The sequence below is a fragment of the Oryx dammah genome, unplaced genomic scaffold, assembly GCF_014754425.2.
Source record: "Oryx dammah isolate SB20612 unplaced genomic scaffold, SCBI_Odam_1.1 HiC_scaffold_20, whole genome shotgun sequence".
Lineage (NCBI taxonomy): Eukaryota > Metazoa > Chordata > Mammalia > Artiodactyla > Bovidae > Oryx > Oryx dammah.
In genome coordinates, this window is record NW_024070204.1 from 56,619,596 (window position 1) to 56,636,214 (window position 16,619).

The 16,619-nt window shown below is 38.5% G+C and overlaps 1 protein-coding gene across 2 annotated transcripts in view; it reads left to right on the top strand.

The window, feature by feature from the left end:
• The window catches only part of CWC27 (CWC27 spliceosome associated cyclophilin), a 253,943-nt gene that overhangs the window by 62,081 nt on the left and 175,243 nt on the right, over nucleotides 1-16,619 (top strand). The window contains exon 11 of one of the 2 annotated variants that reach the window (XM_040262596.1): nucleotides 9,307-9,448. The exons of the other annotated variant lie outside the window; for it this stretch is intronic. Coding sequence (XP_040118530.1) covers nucleotides 9,307-9,433 — 127 coding nt within the window. The 3' untranslated portion in view covers nucleotides 9,434-9,448. Of the gene's footprint in view, nucleotides 1-9,306; nucleotides 9,449-16,619 lie in introns of those variants that run through there. 2 annotated transcript variants of the gene reach the window in all.

Below are 16,619 nucleotides of genomic sequence, written 5' to 3' on the forward strand. Positions count from 1 at the left end.
TTTCTACCATTGTATCTTCTATTTCACTAATCCTATCTTCTGCCTCTGTTATTCTACTATTTGTTGCCTCCAGAGTGTTTCTGATCTCATTTATTGCATTATTCATTATATATTGACTCTTCTTTATTTCTTCTAGGTCCTTGTTAAACCTTTCTTGCATCTTCTCAATCCTTGTCTCCAGGCTGTTTATCTGTGATTCCATTTTTATTTCAAGATTTTGGATCATTTTCACTGTCATTATTTGGAATTCTTTCTCAGGTAGATTCCCTATCTCTTCCTCTTTTGTTTGGTTTGGTGGGCATTTCTCCTGTTCCTTTACCTGCTGGGTATTTCTCTGTCTCTTCATCTTGATTATGTTGCTGCGTTTGGGGTGGCCTTTCTGTATTCTGGGAATTTGTGGAGTTCTCTTTATTATGGAGTTTTCTCACTGTGGGTGGGGTTGTATCAGTGGCTTGTCAAGGTTTCTTGGTTAGGGAAGCTTGTGTCAGAGTTCCGGTGGGTGGAGCTGGATTTCTTCTCTCTGGAGTGCAATGAAGTGTCCAGTAATGAGTTATGAGATGTCAGTGGTTTTGGAGTAACTTTGAGCTGCCTGTATATTGAAGCTCAGGGCTGTGTTCCTGTGTTGCTGGAGAATTTGCGTGGTATGTCTTGCTCTGGAACTTGTTGGCCCTTGGGTGGTGCTTTGTTTCAGTGTAGGTATGGAGGTGTTTGATGAGCTCCTATCGATTAATGTTCCCTGGAATCAGGAGTTCTCTGATGTTCTCAGGATTTGGACTTAAGCCTCCTACTTCTGGTTTTCAGTTTTATTTTTACAGTAGCCTCAAGACTTCTCCGTCTATACAGCACCGATGATAAAACATCTAGGTTAGAGATGAAAAGTTTCTCCACATTGAGGGACACCCAGAGAGGTTCACTGAGTTACATGGAGAAGAGAAGAGGGAGGGGGTAGTTAGAGGTGACTGGAATGAGATGAGGTGGGATCAAAAGAGGAGAGAGCCAGCTAGCCAGTAATCACTTCCTTATGTGCGCTCCACAGTCTAGACTGCTCAGAGATGTTCACGGATTTATACAGGGAAGAGGAGAGGGAGGAATAGACATAGGTGGCCAGGAAGATAAAAGAGGGAAATGAAAAGGAGAGAGACAGATCCAGCCAGTAACCAGTTCCCTAAGTGTTCTCCATCGTCTGGAACACACAGAGATTCACAGAGTTGGGTAGAGAAGAGAAGGGAGAGGGAGGAGACAGAGACAACCTGGTGGAGAAAAAGGAGAGTCCAAAGGAGGAGAGAGTGGTCAAGCCAGTAATCTCACTCTCAGGTAAAATTGGATACTGAAGATTGTGTTTTTAAATGTACAAAATTGTCAACAAATACCAAAAAGCAAAGATTAAAAATCTAGAGTAGAGGTTGGATTTTCAAAAATACAATATTAAAGAAAAGAAGAAGAAGAAAAAACACAAAGTCACAAGAATTATTTAAAAATAACAACAACAACCACAAAAAAAAATATATGGCATTTGCTTTAAAAATAGGGTCCTTTTTTTTTAAGTAATAGTAGGTTATAAAAATAAAAATTAAAGGAGAAATAGAGGACTTAAAAATTTTTTAAAGTTAAGTAAAAAAAAAGAAAAGAAAAAACAAACAGCAACATCAAAAAAAAAAAGAGAATGATAGTAAAAATAGTAAAGATCTGGGACTTTCTCTGGTGTTGTGGGCAGTGTGGGGTCACTTTCAAGTTGGTTCTCTCTGTTTAGCTTCTTCTGTTTGCTGGTCTCTTCAGTGTCTGATTTCCGCCCTGACACAAGAGGGGCGGTGGTGGACACTTTTTTTTTTTTTTTCTTTTTTTTTAGGCTCACTTGTTCAGTCACGCTGTGGGGAGGGAGGGAATGCACAAACAAATAACACTGGCATGTGCTCGCAGTGTCTCAGCCACAGATGCTCACGGTGCACACCGCTTAGGCTCTACATTGCTCTGCCGGGAACCATCTGAGGCCGGCCCTAGGCTGCGTGCACCTCCCCGGTCTAAGCTGCTCAGGCTTGGCGCTCAGGTAGCCCTCAGAGGCGCAGATTCGGTTGGGCCTGCGTTTTGTGCCCTTCCCAGGTCCGAGTAGCTCAGGTGTTTGGTGAGCGCGGTCGCTGCCACTTACCACCTTTCCCGTCCCTGCTGCTCAGTTTTCTGGGTGTACCGCTGGTGCCCCTTCTGAGGCAGATAGTGACTGTCCAGAACCCCAAGAAGTCTTAGCAAGGAAGCCTGCTTGCAGTTTAGTAGGAAATGTCTCTCTCGGGGCTGCGATTGCCCCCTTCCAGCCCTTACAGCTCTGGCTGCCTGTCACCGGAGGGGTGTGGTCTGCAGCTGGCTATTTCTGTTCTGTCCTTTGTTCTGTGCACGGTCCTGGTGGTTTCTTATGTTAGAGCTTTTCGTGTGGTAGCTATCCCACGGTCTGGTATGCTAGCCCAAGTTAGTTCGCTCTTGTTACACTCAGGGCATTCGGGACCAATTCTTAAAAAGCACTGCAGCCCACGCCTCCCTGCCCAGCCCCCACTTGCTAGTGGCAGATGCAGGTGTCTGAGCTGCTTCTCCGCTGGGGGAGTTACTGTTGGGCTGGTAATCTGTGGGTTTTAATTATTTATTTATTTTTCTTCACTGTTATGTTGCCCTCTGTGCTTCCAAGGCTCGCCACAGACTCAGCAGCGAGAGTGTTTCCTGATGTTTGGAAACTTCTCTCTTTTTAAGAATCCCTTCCTGGGATGGGACTCCCTTCCTGGGACAGAGCTCCCTCCCTACCTCGTTTGTCTCTTTTTTCGTCTTTTATATTTTTTCCTACCTGTTTTTGAAGACAATGATCTACTTTTCTGGGTGCCTGATGTCCTCTGCCAGCATTCAGAAGTTGTTTTATGGAATTTACTCAGCATTGAAATGTTCTTTTGATGAATTTGTGAGGGAGAAAGTGGTCTCCCCATCCTATCCCTCCGCCATCTTCGATCTTTGTTTTCTGAATGTTGAGATTTAAGCCAGCTTTTTCACTCTCCTCTTTCACTTTCATCAAGAGATTCTTTAGTTCCTCTTTGCTTTTTGCCATAAGGGTGGTGTCATCTGCATATCTGAGGTTATTGATATTTCTCCCAGCAGTCTTGATTCCAGCTTGTGCTTCATCCAGCCCAGCATTTCTCATGATGTACTCTGCATATAAGTTAAATAAGCAGGGTGACAACATACAGCTTTGAGGTACTCGTTTCCCAATCTGGAACCAATTCGTTCTTCCATGTCCGGTTCTAACTGTTGCTTCTTGATCTGCATACAGATTTCTCAGGAGGCAGGTAAGGTGCTCTGGTACTCATATCTGTTTAAGAATTTTCCCCAGTTTATTTTAATCCATAGTCAAAGGCTTTAGCATAGCTAATGAATCCCGGGGATGGTGGAGCCTGGTGGGCTGCCGTCTCTGGGGTCACACAGAGTCAGACACGACTGAAGTGACTTAGCAGCAGCAGTAGCAGCAGCAATGATGCAAAAGTAGATGTTTTTCAGGAACTCTCTTGCTTTTTCTGTGATCCAGTAGATGTTGGCAATTTGATCTCTGGTTCCTCTGCCTTTTCTAAATCCAGCTTGAACATCTGGAAGTTCTCAGTTCACATACTGTTGAAGCTAGTTCTCCACTAGCTTGGAGAACTTTGAGCATTATTTTGCTAGCGTGTGAGATGAGTGCAATTGTGCAGAAGTTTGAACATTCTTTGGCATTGCCTTTCTTTGGGATTGGAATGAAAACTGACCTTTTCCAGTCTTGTGGCCACTGCTGAGTTTTCCAAATTTGCTGGCATATTGAGTGCAGCACTCTCACAGCATCATCTTTCAGGATTTGAAATAGATCAACTGGAATTCCATCACCTCCACTACCTTTGTTCATAGTGATGCTTCCTAAGGCTCCCTTGACTTTGCACTCCAGGATGACTGGCTCTAGGTGAGTGATCACACCATTGTGATTATCTGAGTCATGAAGATCTTTTTTGTACAGTTCTTCTGTGTATTCTTGCCACCTCTTCTTAATATTTTCTGCTTCTGTTAGGTCCATCCCATTTCTGTCCTTTATTGCCCCCATCTTTGCATAAAATGTTCCCTTGGTATGTCTAATTTTCTTGAAGAGATCTCTAGTCTTTCCCATTCTATTGTTTTTCTTTATTTGTTTGCATTGATCACTTAGGAAGGCTGTCTTAACTCTCCCTGCTGTTCATTGGAACTCTGCATTCACATGGGTGTATCTTTCCTTTTCTCTTTTGCCTTTCGTTTCTCTTCTCAGCTATTTGTAAGGCCTTCTCAGACAACTTTGCCTTTTTGCATTTCTTTTTCTTAAGGAGGCTTTGATCACGGCCTCCTGTACAGTGTTATGAACCTCCATCCATAGTTCTTTAGGCACTCTGTTGATCAGATCTAATCCCTTGAATCTATTTCTCACTTCCACTGTATAATCATAAGGGATTTGATTTAGGTCATACCTGAATGGTCTAGTGGTTTTCCCTACTTTCTTCAACTTAAGTTTGAATATTGCAATTTAAGTCTGATTTCTAAAAGATTAGCTTTATAATGTGACAAAACATACATTGAGTTTTTAATAGGTGAATCAAATATTTGTTCATGTAAGTGCTTTTTAAGTCCTCAGCTCTGTTTTGTTGGCCTTAATACAACTTTAAATACTTACATACCCTAAAATTACTATAACTTAAAGTTTAACTAAGTTGAATTTTCTGTAAGGGTAAATAAAACTTACTTGGTAAAACTTGCCATAGTAAGTACAAAACATCTATTTATAACTGTTCTTCTCTTCCCCCAGGTTTTTAGTATTCACATCCTCCTTTCTCCCTCCTTTGTCCTCCGTCTCCTACCCTACAAAGAGAAATGAAAGAAAAATAAAGAGGTCAGGACAAAGTACAGAATTTCAGAGAGAAAATACAGTTTTTCTCTCTTGTCTCAAAACGTCCGTGATTGTCTCATGACCACTTATTTTGAGTGGAAGAAAATTTCAAAATCATTAGAGGTTTTGGTCAGCTAAACCAGCTTCACTATAGTTTGTCTCAAGTTAATTTATGTTAAAAGAAAAAGAAACTTCTAAGAGTCTTTAAAAATTGTAATGTGGTTTAAAAAAGGGTAATTGTATTTATTAATAAAAGAAAATCACTGCTCAGCCTAAGTTAAATTATAATGGGTATAGATAGTTGCCAGCCCTGTAAGATGTCAATGTGAAATCATTATCTATTCAAAAAGCAATTCTTTTGGTATATACAAACTTTTCACCTGGGTGTGTTTGAAGTACTCTATTATCCTTCAGTTGTTTTCTGATTTGAGTAGTATGATCAAGGACTAGACTAGCCTTGGTCAACTTTTTATGCTAGAGCCATTCAAAGTGTGATTTTACTGAAAATTTGTGGTAAAGAAACATCTGGACTCTGTTAAAGCTGTTTATCACTTTGGATGGTAAACCTACAAGCAGGTTTCTTGAGTACTTAATATTTAAGTTGGGGAATGATATTTCACAATATAATTTTTAGCAGATTTACAGAGTGGAATATTTTCCTAATTGTTCTGCTGAAGAATACTTAGGGGTTCAAGAGGGGAAAAAAATCCAAAGCTCTTATTACCTTCTCTCCTTTCTTTTCTTTCATGTGCTTGTTCTGACCTGAGGATCTCTGTCTCTTGCTTCCTTCCTTTTCTGTGTATAGTCTCACTCTTATCCAGTCCACTTTCTCTAAGCCTCTGCCTTGACTACTGAATGCTGCTGAGCAGACCCACACAGCCAGGGACAAGTCCAGCCTCAGCTGTGCCTCCAGGGCATCTTCATTACCCAGCCCCTGGTGCTCCCCTTCAACCTCAGGTTCACTCCCCTTCCTCAGATCACCTGGCTTTCTGCTCTATGAAACAGGAGTACCTTCTTCAACTCATATTCTTTTCCCTGTTTATTCACATCAATTCTTATCTCCTCCTCTTCTACTGTAAAGGTAGGAATCCCTCTACCCACTGAAAATGATTCCATCCTCTTTCCTTTGTTTTTAGTTTTCTCTCTCACTCTTGCCTTCCTTCAACTTGTGGATAGACTTCAAGAGTGGGAAAAAAGAAAACCACTTAATTTTATTTCCTGTCCCCACCACCTTAGTTCCCATTTATTTCTAAATACACATCATTCAGCTTTTCCTTCATCACTCTCCTGAAACTACTCTCCCTAAGGCCATGTATTTGACACATCTAGTGACTGCTTTCCAGTTTTTGTTTTTCCTAGTGTCTCTGTTGTGGAATTTGGCATTTTTTTGCTTTTTCCCGCTTAAAAACCATCCTCCTCACGAACTTGCCACTTAAATTGTGTTGCACTTGGGATCTTCATAGAAATGCCAAGTTTCAAGCCCCACCTCACACTTTTAAATCAGAATCTGCATTTTAGTAGAGTCCCCAGGTGATTTGTATATTCAAGTTTGAGAAGCACTCCTCTGGAATAGTAATTTTTACCACCTGTGCCACTGGACTAGTTCAAGTTTGTATCATCTTAGCTCTAAGGTCAGCAATTTCCAACTCCCCAGGGTGTTTCCCAGGGTATTCCTATAGCATCTTTCTCATGCTTCTGTGATAGTTAGTATGATATCAGGTTTATATATATATATATTTCTTCTTTGTGTGGCCTTATACTGTAATTTTCTTAAAGGCAGAGATTATGTCCATTTATCTGTGGTCAAATATCATAAGTACACAAATATTTATGTAAATAAATGAACAACAAAAAAGAATGAATCCTTCATTGACAAATCATTTCTGTAGATCTTGTAAGTGACTTACTTGTATTTATCACTTGAGATTTATTGGTTTGCCTTCTACCCATTGCCTGGAGTGAATTCCTTCAGAGATCATCTTATTTATCTTTAGGTCCTCTGAGTCTTATGTAATAAGTGTATGGTAATTAGTCATTGAAGTTTGTGTAATGAGTGGGTGAATGAATGAATGAATGAATGCATTTGTGATCCATTAGGGGAGCGGTTTTTACCTCCTGACTCCACATTAGATTCACTGGAAACATGTTAAAAAGAAAAACTATTGATACCCAGATCCCACTCCCAAAGATTCTGAATGATTTAGTCTGACGTGAAGTCTAGGCATATCCTTTTTTAACATTTTAACTTTCAATTTAAGTATAATATACATACAGAATTTATCTGTATGAACTATATTTCATAGTGCACGTATAGTTGAATTTTTACACACCAAATACACCCCTATACCCATCACTCAGTTCAAGAAACAAAATTGCCATTACCCACAGGTCTCCCCCTTGCCCTTTTCTGGTTATTTCTTCCTTTATCCCCTAACAGTAACTACTTTTCTAACTTCTGAGAATATAACATTTAGGACAATAATACTTTGTAAAATCTGTCCATATATTCTAGTGTGCAGTTAGGGTTAACCGTAATCCCCACCAAGTACTAGACTTAAAAAAAAAAAAAAAGTTGCATCACTTCCAAGTCTTTTTTGCAGTCTGACAGAGACAAAATATTAATATCAATGGAACTCAATTTAATCTCTGAAAAAGTAAAAAGGTCAGTATAGTGGGAAGTCATTTTAGAAGAAACAGAATGATACTGAGTTTTCCTAATGTTTTTCAAGACGTGTGCTGTTAAAAACCCAAATCAGTATCTCAATCTTTTCCATATATTTGAATCACCTGAGGAAACCCCCACCCCCACCCCGCCGCAATTAAGACAGTCAAAATGTTTGGACCATGAGAAGTTTTAGAAAGCACAGGTTATTCTAATGTGCACTCAAGATTAACTGAAAGGCATTGCAGCCTGTCTTTTGCAAAGTCCTGTTTTAAAATTTTTTCTAAAGAATCCTTTTGTTGCCTGTAGGTGGAGCTCAGCTGCTGCAAGTTAATCATATAAACCAAGCTGAGTTGTCTGCTCTACTTCTTTTTTCGCATATGTGTATAGATTTATAATAAATGGCTAAACAGTAAAGTCAGATGTAACAAGCAGACTGGATAGTCAGAAATCAGTGGTCTGTTGTGCTGATTACAGTCATCATGGAAATCCTTTCTTTTATTGTGTAATTTCTATCATCTCTAATTTTATTGTGATTACTCTTCTATATTATTTTCATCAAATTAAAATATAAATTAAAGAAATCTTGACATGTACCCTGAAATCGCCATCGTTAGTTTCTGTAGTAGCTGTTCAAGGTTAACTGGAGTAATGTTAGTTTTGGTGTTTGCAGAGGTTCTTGTTTGGTCAGCTGTGTTATGTCACATTAAGTCAACTGTGGCACTATTCCTTTTTTATAAAAACAGTTCTCTTATTTGGTAAAGTCAAGTTAATTTGTGTTCTATTCATAAGCTGTGTTAGGTTAACTGAATATGAACTATCTTATCTGATAGTATCAAAAATTTAGATATAAATATCAAAATTGAGTTTGAAACCTAATGAGTTGAACTTTAAATTATGAAACAAGGGATAATACAGTCAGAAATACCTCCTTTGGCTTGGGTGAACATCCAAATGAGCTGTTGCTAATTTTAGCCTTACACGGTAAGTCTCCTTTTGTTGAATTTGAAATATGGGACCACATTTTCTTATGGCACTTTGAATACTTTTATTTCCTCAATATTTCTAGCCTTCTGAAAAATATTAATAAGTTTTCCCTGAGCCTTGGGGAATTTTTTGAGTCTTAATATACTTTGTATTCTGTTTCTCTTACTTTATGATCAAACTTGAGGAAGTACATAGCTGTCTCCAGTACTTTAGTTTACTTTAGCGAATTCAGAAAGATAGTGTCATATTTAAGTTTCAAAAATTTAAAAGATAAGGCACATTTAAAAATGATAGTACAAAATTTAAAAGATAATACAGTAACAAAGATTGAAGTCCAGAGACAGTCTAACCATCCTATGTAAATCATTAAAACCATGATCTCTAAGAAGTCCCCCTGCTGATCTCAGAACTTTTATAAGCAAGGAATGAAATTAACCAGTTAGAGCATTTCTGCTGCTTTTCACCTCTGTTGCCCCAAGATATTGTACTGAAGCAGAGAGTAAAAAAAGAAAAGAAAGATATGTAAGATCTATATACTGGATAAGTGGTCTCTGAAAATTTGCAAGTGTTATTTCTTTGGTATGGAGTAGTAGTGGTTTAAATACTGTATTTTCAGAAAATATTTGGGTTTAACATCAGATGTTAAGTTTTGGAGCAGTCTGGTAGCAGCTAGTTTGCATACTAACTTTTACTAGAACTTGACTTTTCTTTTTTGTATGTTCTTTCTTTATCTATCCTTCTATTCTCTTATTGTCAGTTACTGTGCGAGAACTGCTATATGCCAGACAGTGCCAGGCCCCAGGAACATAAAAACACAGGAGAAATGGTTTCTGCCCACAAATGTTCACAACTGTAGCACAAGAGTAAGAATTGTAAACAGTTAATTACAATTCAATATGGCATGTGCTATAACGGAAATGCATGTGAAATATTATAGACGTTAAGTAGGCAATCTTTTCTTTCAGGAAAAGATTAAAATACCAGGTTTAAAAAGGATTGAATGTATAATTGCCTTTTTTGTAGATCAAGAATAGTAAAATACAGTAATCTCATAAGTTCCACCCAAATCCTAGTAAGATAGGCCATTTTTTGGAACCACTATCTAAAAGAAATAACATTTTAGCATTGTCAAATCATCTAGTGTTGTATAATCTCCTTATGTAGACTAGATGGTTTATCATATTGTCTTTACCTGTAATTTTAAAAATTATGAAATAGTTATAAACTATACCATTATTTGACTTTTCTGGTGAGCTTCCAGTTTTTTTCTTTTTGGGTATTTATAGCAAGATTTGGATAAAACTGTTTCTTGGGCAGTTTGAAATAAAATACCACTTTAAAATGCCCAGTTAGTTTATTGATAACCTTAATCCATATCCAAAGAATCACTTTCAAAATAAAACCCAAAAAGTCTTTGAACTTCAGTTATACACTTCAGAAATACAACCTCCCTACCATTTTTACAGTTAGGTTTTATATGACAGAAAGAAAACAGGGAAATGTACATATGGGGGGAGATTCTCCTGTCAAAATAGAGAAGAAGTAGTTGCATCTCTTTAGAATGTATTGTGGAGAAGGCAATGGCACCCCACTCCAGTACTCTTGCCTGGAAAATCCCATGGATGGAGGAGCCTGGTAGCCTGCAGTCCATAGGGTTTCGAAGAGTCGGACACGACTGAGCGACTTCACTTTCACTTTTCACTTTCATGCATTGGAGAAGGAAATGGCATCCCACTCCAGCATTCTTGCCTGGAGAATCCTAGGGATGGTGGAGCCTGGAAAATGCCAGAGACTGCGGAGCCTGGAGAACCCTGGGGACGGCGGAGCCTGGTGGGCTGCCATCTATGGGGTCGCACAGAGTCGGACATGACTGTAGCGACTCAGCAGCAGCAATAGCAGCAGCAGAATATATTGATTTGTATTACCCTTGAGAGTTACATTCTGTTGATCTTGTGGTATCAATTGTTTATAGGCAGTGGAATTATACATTTGAAATGTAGCATTGAGATTATGTGCGAGAAAACATTCTTTTAAGTTATCCAGCATTTGAGGAAATGTTCAGTGTTGTCACACTGAAGAATTTTTAAACATTCATTGCTTTCCTACCTTCCTTATCAGGACTTTGTGAATTCACCTGTAAATGAAGTTGGCAAGAGTAGTTTGGTTAAATACAGAAGAGAATAGCCCCCCAAGATGCCAAGTTCTTGTTTAGCACAAAGTTAAAAGCACATGTAGTTACACAAGGACTTGAGGAAGATTTATCATTATTGATTTTATTCACTCTGACTTCACCCTTTCTCTCTGTTCCCTTCTCTAACCATTCAGGGTGTTATCCACTTTCAGATATCACTTAACTTTAATACTTTGAGTTCCTCTTTAGTCCAGGTACTGTGCTTGGTCCTAGGATGCTCAGATGAGAAAGGCTCAGACCCTTCTCAAGCTGCTTAGTAAAGGGAGACAATTAGATAAGCCAATAAGAGCTGTGAAGTTTTCATAGCCAGAGATCTGTTCTCTTATTCCACAAGTGTTTATTGTTCTATGGTGAGACCAGGCAATAAATTATGCCAACTCAGTTTATTTCTCTAATTTAATCCTGAGAACAAAGCTGCGAATAACATTATGATTCTTATTTTACAAAGGAAAAAAAAAATTGTACTTGAAGAGGTTAAGTGACTTGTGGCCAAAAAGTGGCAAAACCTGTACCTGAACCTGCAGTGGTTTGATACCTTCATGGAGCCTAGAGAGGGGTTGGCTAGGGTTGACTCCTGTGTGTCCAGCTGAAGTGTGTCTCATGTGGTATGTTTGTGGCAAAGTGGCAACATCGTTTTAGGAATATGTATTACTCTGTATAAATGTAGGGAGTGGATTAGAGGAAGGAGACTGAAGCAGAAAGGCAAATTAGTGGATTATTACATTAGTGCGAGGGAAAGGTAGTAAGAGGCTAATTAAGATAGTATCTGTGAGGATAGATACAAGAGACATTAAGGAGGTAATAGATTGGATGTAGGAGACTTGGAGGAAAAAGATATCTTCCAGATGATTGTTTTCTGGCTTGGATAATTGGCTAAGTAGTGTGATAAGAATTGAGACAGGAACCCTGGATGTTCCTATTGCTTCTCTCCTGTTAGTCCTTTCTGTTATACATTGATGTCTCAACACGTAAACATACATACTGAATTGTTTCTTATTTAATTGCTCCTCCTGGTGGCTCAGATGGTAAATAATCTGCCTGTATGCAGCAGACCCAGATTCGATCTCTGGATCTAGAAGATCCCCTGGAGAAGGGCACAGCAACCCACTCCAGTATTCTTGCCTGGAGAATTACATGGACAGGGGAGCCTTGTGGGCTACAGTCCATAGGGTCGCAAAGAACCAGACACAAATGAAGCAACTCTCACTTTCACCTTTTAAGTCAGTTGCAGAGCCAGAGACGACTGAGCAACCAAACAAAAATCAGTTTAGGTCAGGTTATGCTGTAGTCACAAACAATCCCCAAATCTCACTGGTTTAAAATTAATGTTTATTTCTTGCTCTAGCTACATCCTGGTGAGATCTGTACATCTGCTCCATTATCATTTTCATTCACGGATAGAGGATGAAGGAACAGCCTCTTTCTGAGAAGCAGGGTAGAGGGAAAAGAGTGACAATGAATCATATGCTAGTTCTTAAAGCTTCTACCTAGAAGTGGCATATATCACTTCACCATTTTATTAGCCAGAGCAAGTGATATAGCCAAGCCTGATGTCCACATGGTAAAGCATCAACCTTTCACCGAGTGCTTAGAAACAGTAACACAATCTACTACAGCCTCTGTGCTTTTTCCAGGAATTGCTATAAACACCTGTGCCTGTGTAATAAATTTATCCATCCTCCTCCTGGCAGAAAACACAAAAATAGACATCAATTCAGTTGCTCAGTTGTATCCAACTCTTTGCAACGCCATGGACTGCAGCACCTGAGGCTTCCCTGTCCATCACCAACTCCCTGAGCTTGCTCAAACCCATTTCCATCGAGTCTTGGTCATGCCATCCAACCATCTTATCCTCTGTCATCTCCTTCTTGCCTTCATTCTTTCCCAGCATCAGGGTCTTTTCCAATGAGTTGGCTCTTTGCATCAGGTGGCCGAAGTATTGGAGCTTCAGCATCAGTCCTTCCAGTGAGTACTCAGGGTTGATTTCCCTTAGGATTGACTGGTTTGATCTTTTTGCTGTCCAAGGGATTCTCAAGAGTCTTCTCCCTCACCGCAATATGAAACCATTAATTCTTCGGTACTCTGCCTTCTTTATGGTCCAACTCCCACATCCCTACATGACCACTGGTAAAACCATAGCTTTGACTATATGGACCTTTGTTGGCAAAGTGATGTTTTTGCTTTTTAGTAGGCTGTCTAGGTGTGTTATAGCTTTCTATTAAGTGTGGCAGATCCTAAGTCTAGCTGATAGTGTAAGACTGTTTCTTCCAGGGCTGTGAGTAGGCCAGATTCTCTAAGGTGGGAATGTGGGAAGGGAGGAAATGAATAGCTGCTTCATTATTTCAGATAATTTTCTTAGTTGGTTTTCTCGTTGTTCCTGGAAGAGAATCATTGCAGTCAATAACACTCAGCATTTCCATCCGTCCTCTTACTTTTTGGCGAATCATCTTGCTGCTTATTTCATTACAGAAACAGAAGTTATGGGAGAGCTGTCTCGTTTTCCCACCATGAAATCTACTTATCTACATCTGAATTCATCTTCTAGCGAAGGCAACCTCCCCACTCTCTTCTCTGGTCCTCACTTTCTTACACTTATTACCAAGCTGTTAGCCACCTTACTCTTGTTGCTCATTTCACACCTGGCATGTTATCCTTCTTGCTGTTCCACAGACACTTAAAGCTCATTCTTCTTTCAAGCCTCTGCACTTGGGGTTGCCTCAGCTTGAAACTTTCTTCTCTGAGATAGTCTTAGTAACCATTCCTCCTCTTAGTAGCCATTCAGTTCCTTATTCAAGTGTCATCTTGTCAGAGAGGCTACCACACTGCTTAAATAATGGCCTCCATCCCTACTGATGGCACATACCCAGATGACCTGGGGACAGGACCTTAGAGAAGGAAATAGCAACCCACTAGAGTATTCTTGCCTGGGAAGTCCCATGGACAGAGGAGCTATAGTCCTCCTCGTGAGTATAGTCCACGAGGTCACAGAAGAGTTGGACACAACTTAGCAACTAAACAACAACAAATGCTAGGACCTGCTCCCCTCAAAAAAGCAAACAAAAAAACAAAACTCATTCAGTAGGTCTAATATGATTTGCTCACAGTTTTTGAAGCTAGTTAAGTAGTGATGAAAATATACATTACTTAATGTTTTCACAGTGTTGGGAGCATCAGAGAATAAAATTAAACAAGTTTAAAAAGCAAGTTTGGGACTAACTTATCTGTCCTTTTCAGGCTCAGATTTTGTAGAAGACAATGGGCACTCTACTCTAGGGGGTTAAAGGGTTTCTTCTCCCCACCAAAGTCACTTTTTCTACAAGTTCTACAGTTTTAAGAATGATTACTTTAGTGTTTCATCAGCATTAATCGTCTAAGCAAGTGGATTTTGTTCTATTTTGTTAGCCCTATTGAATCTTAGCGTTTATTTAAGCTTGTCTTTTTAAGAGTAGACATGATATCAAGTCTTCAGTAAAGACTTACCTTGAAGAAGAATCTCACAATTCACTACAGTTCTTTCCTTTTTGCCAATTTTGATATGTTAGAAAAATCTGACCTCTCCTCCTTCCTTAGTTTTTGTTATTTAGATATTGCTATGCCATGTGTATCAGTTTGTTCAATGTAAGCATGCATTTATATTGATTTCAATGTGTGTACTATATAAATGCACCTATGTGAGTGTTAAGGGCTTTCGTGGTGGCTCAGATAGTAAAGAATCTGCCTACAGTGCAGGAGACCAGGGTTTGATCCTTGGGTTGGAAAGATCTCCTGGAGAAGGGAATGGCAACCCACTCCAATATTCTTAACTGGATAATTCCTTGGACAGAGGAGCCTAGCGGGTTTATAGTCCATGGGATTGCAAAGAGTTGGACACGACTGAGCAACTAACACTTTCACTTTCATGTGAGTGTTAAACCTTAAATAGGTTTCCCAGTATTACTTTGAAGTATAGCTTCAGTGGCTTAATGTGAGATTTTTAATGTAATTTTCTATTTTATTTATTTTTTTTAGTAAGTCAATAAATATAGTAAGCCTGTTTCTTCCAGGGCTGTTAATAGGGTAGGTCCTTTCAGGTGGGAATATAGACAGGAAGGAAGTGAATATAAACCTATCTTCTACTTCATTTTTTTGTTAAAGGTTCTTAATACATTTTTATGGTATCACTAATTGAAAATTTTGTAATGTCAGCACAATTTGCTTTCCATTTTAAAATTTATATTGTTGATTTAGCTGCTTCTTTAAAGATTTATCTTGTTTAAACAGTCTCGAGTTTATTACATGATAGTGGATAGGACTCTGTTCCTACTGAAAAGTACTTTTCTTATGGTCAAAGGCAGTTATTAATTGGCATGCAAGCTTAAGTATTAAATCCTTTCTTTTTAATTTGTGTTTTCAATTTGTTCTAGAAATTCATTAGATCAAAGGTATATATGTACTCAACAGATAGGAAGTTAGATTTGTTCTTTGCTGTATATTTGATTTTCTTGATCCTAAGAAAATGTTTTCTTAACTTCAAAAGTTATATAATGACTTCCTGCCAATTTCTTTTTCCTTTTAGATAAGCATTTACCTTTTTATCAATGATTTTATTAATCATTACAGATTAATAGAAAATTTCTGGATGTGCTTATTTGTTCGCAGTATTGACAGTAACTTGAAATGTCTTAAAGTTGGTCTTTATGTAAGGGAGTTAAAAAGAAAAACCCTTGGCTGGACTTCAAAGAGTTCAGAAAGATAATCATGTAGGCCTCATACAAAGACTTGAGTGTTATAGTCTCTATTTTATATCCTTGCTGCTCTTTGGTAAGATTCAGTTTTAGATGCAATTTGTATGTACTTGCCTAGTCATGTAGGAAAAAAGATCTATGGCTGACCTGTGAAAGCATATTTCATGTGATAGAAGGTGAGAATGTCTAATCCTGATGCTTCTGGAGAATAGCCCAGAATTTGAAGCCCAGGATAACATTGCAGAGTTATCACCAGTATTAATTACTTTACTTTATGCTCGTCATTATACTCTTAGATTTATCAGTGTCCTAGTGAAGTTTTAAAAATTAGGATTTTTTAAAATTGTTTTAAGTGATACTTACTGTATGGTATGCAATGAATTTTGTAACAAAATGTGTTTACATTTTAGTAAATATTTAAGTCTTTGCTCACAGTTTTTTAATAAATTAATTAGTGATAAAAATGTTACTTAATGTTTTTTTTATGTATTGAAAGTATAAATGAGTAAAGGTAAAAAGATTAAAAACAGGTTTAAATATAGATTATTTGTCTTTTTCTTTTTTTTTATAATCTCTTTGGGATCCTTTATTGAGATTTCTACTCTTTGATTCATCAGCTATGCAGTATCCTTTTTTTTTTTAAATTTTACTTTATTTTACTTTACAATACTGTATTGGTTTTGCCATACATCAACATGAATCCGCCACGGGTGTACACATCTTCCCAATCCTGAACTTCCTTCCCATCTCCCTCTCCATACCATCTCTCTGGGTCATCCCAGTGCACCAGCCCCAAAAATCCTGTATCCTGCATCTAACATTTGTCTTTTTCAATGTTAGGCTCAGATGTTTGCAGAAAACAGTGGTTACTGTAGAGAGACAAAGTGAGAAGAACCCTTCTCCCAGCCAAGCTAACCTTGTTTCTAAGCTGTGCCACTGAATAGCAACAGTTTGCACTAGGAAGAAAGAGACATAACACCTGCTATAGTACTTACACACAGCCTTCAACAAAATACCTAGGACCTTGGCCTCCAGAGTGGGGCTGCAGTCTAAGGATGGTTCAATGCAGCATCACTGCTTTGGGTCTTTGGTGCTAGAGCCATAAAATGGAGAAATGTTAGAATTACCTTAATTCATGGAGTTTAAGTAATAAAT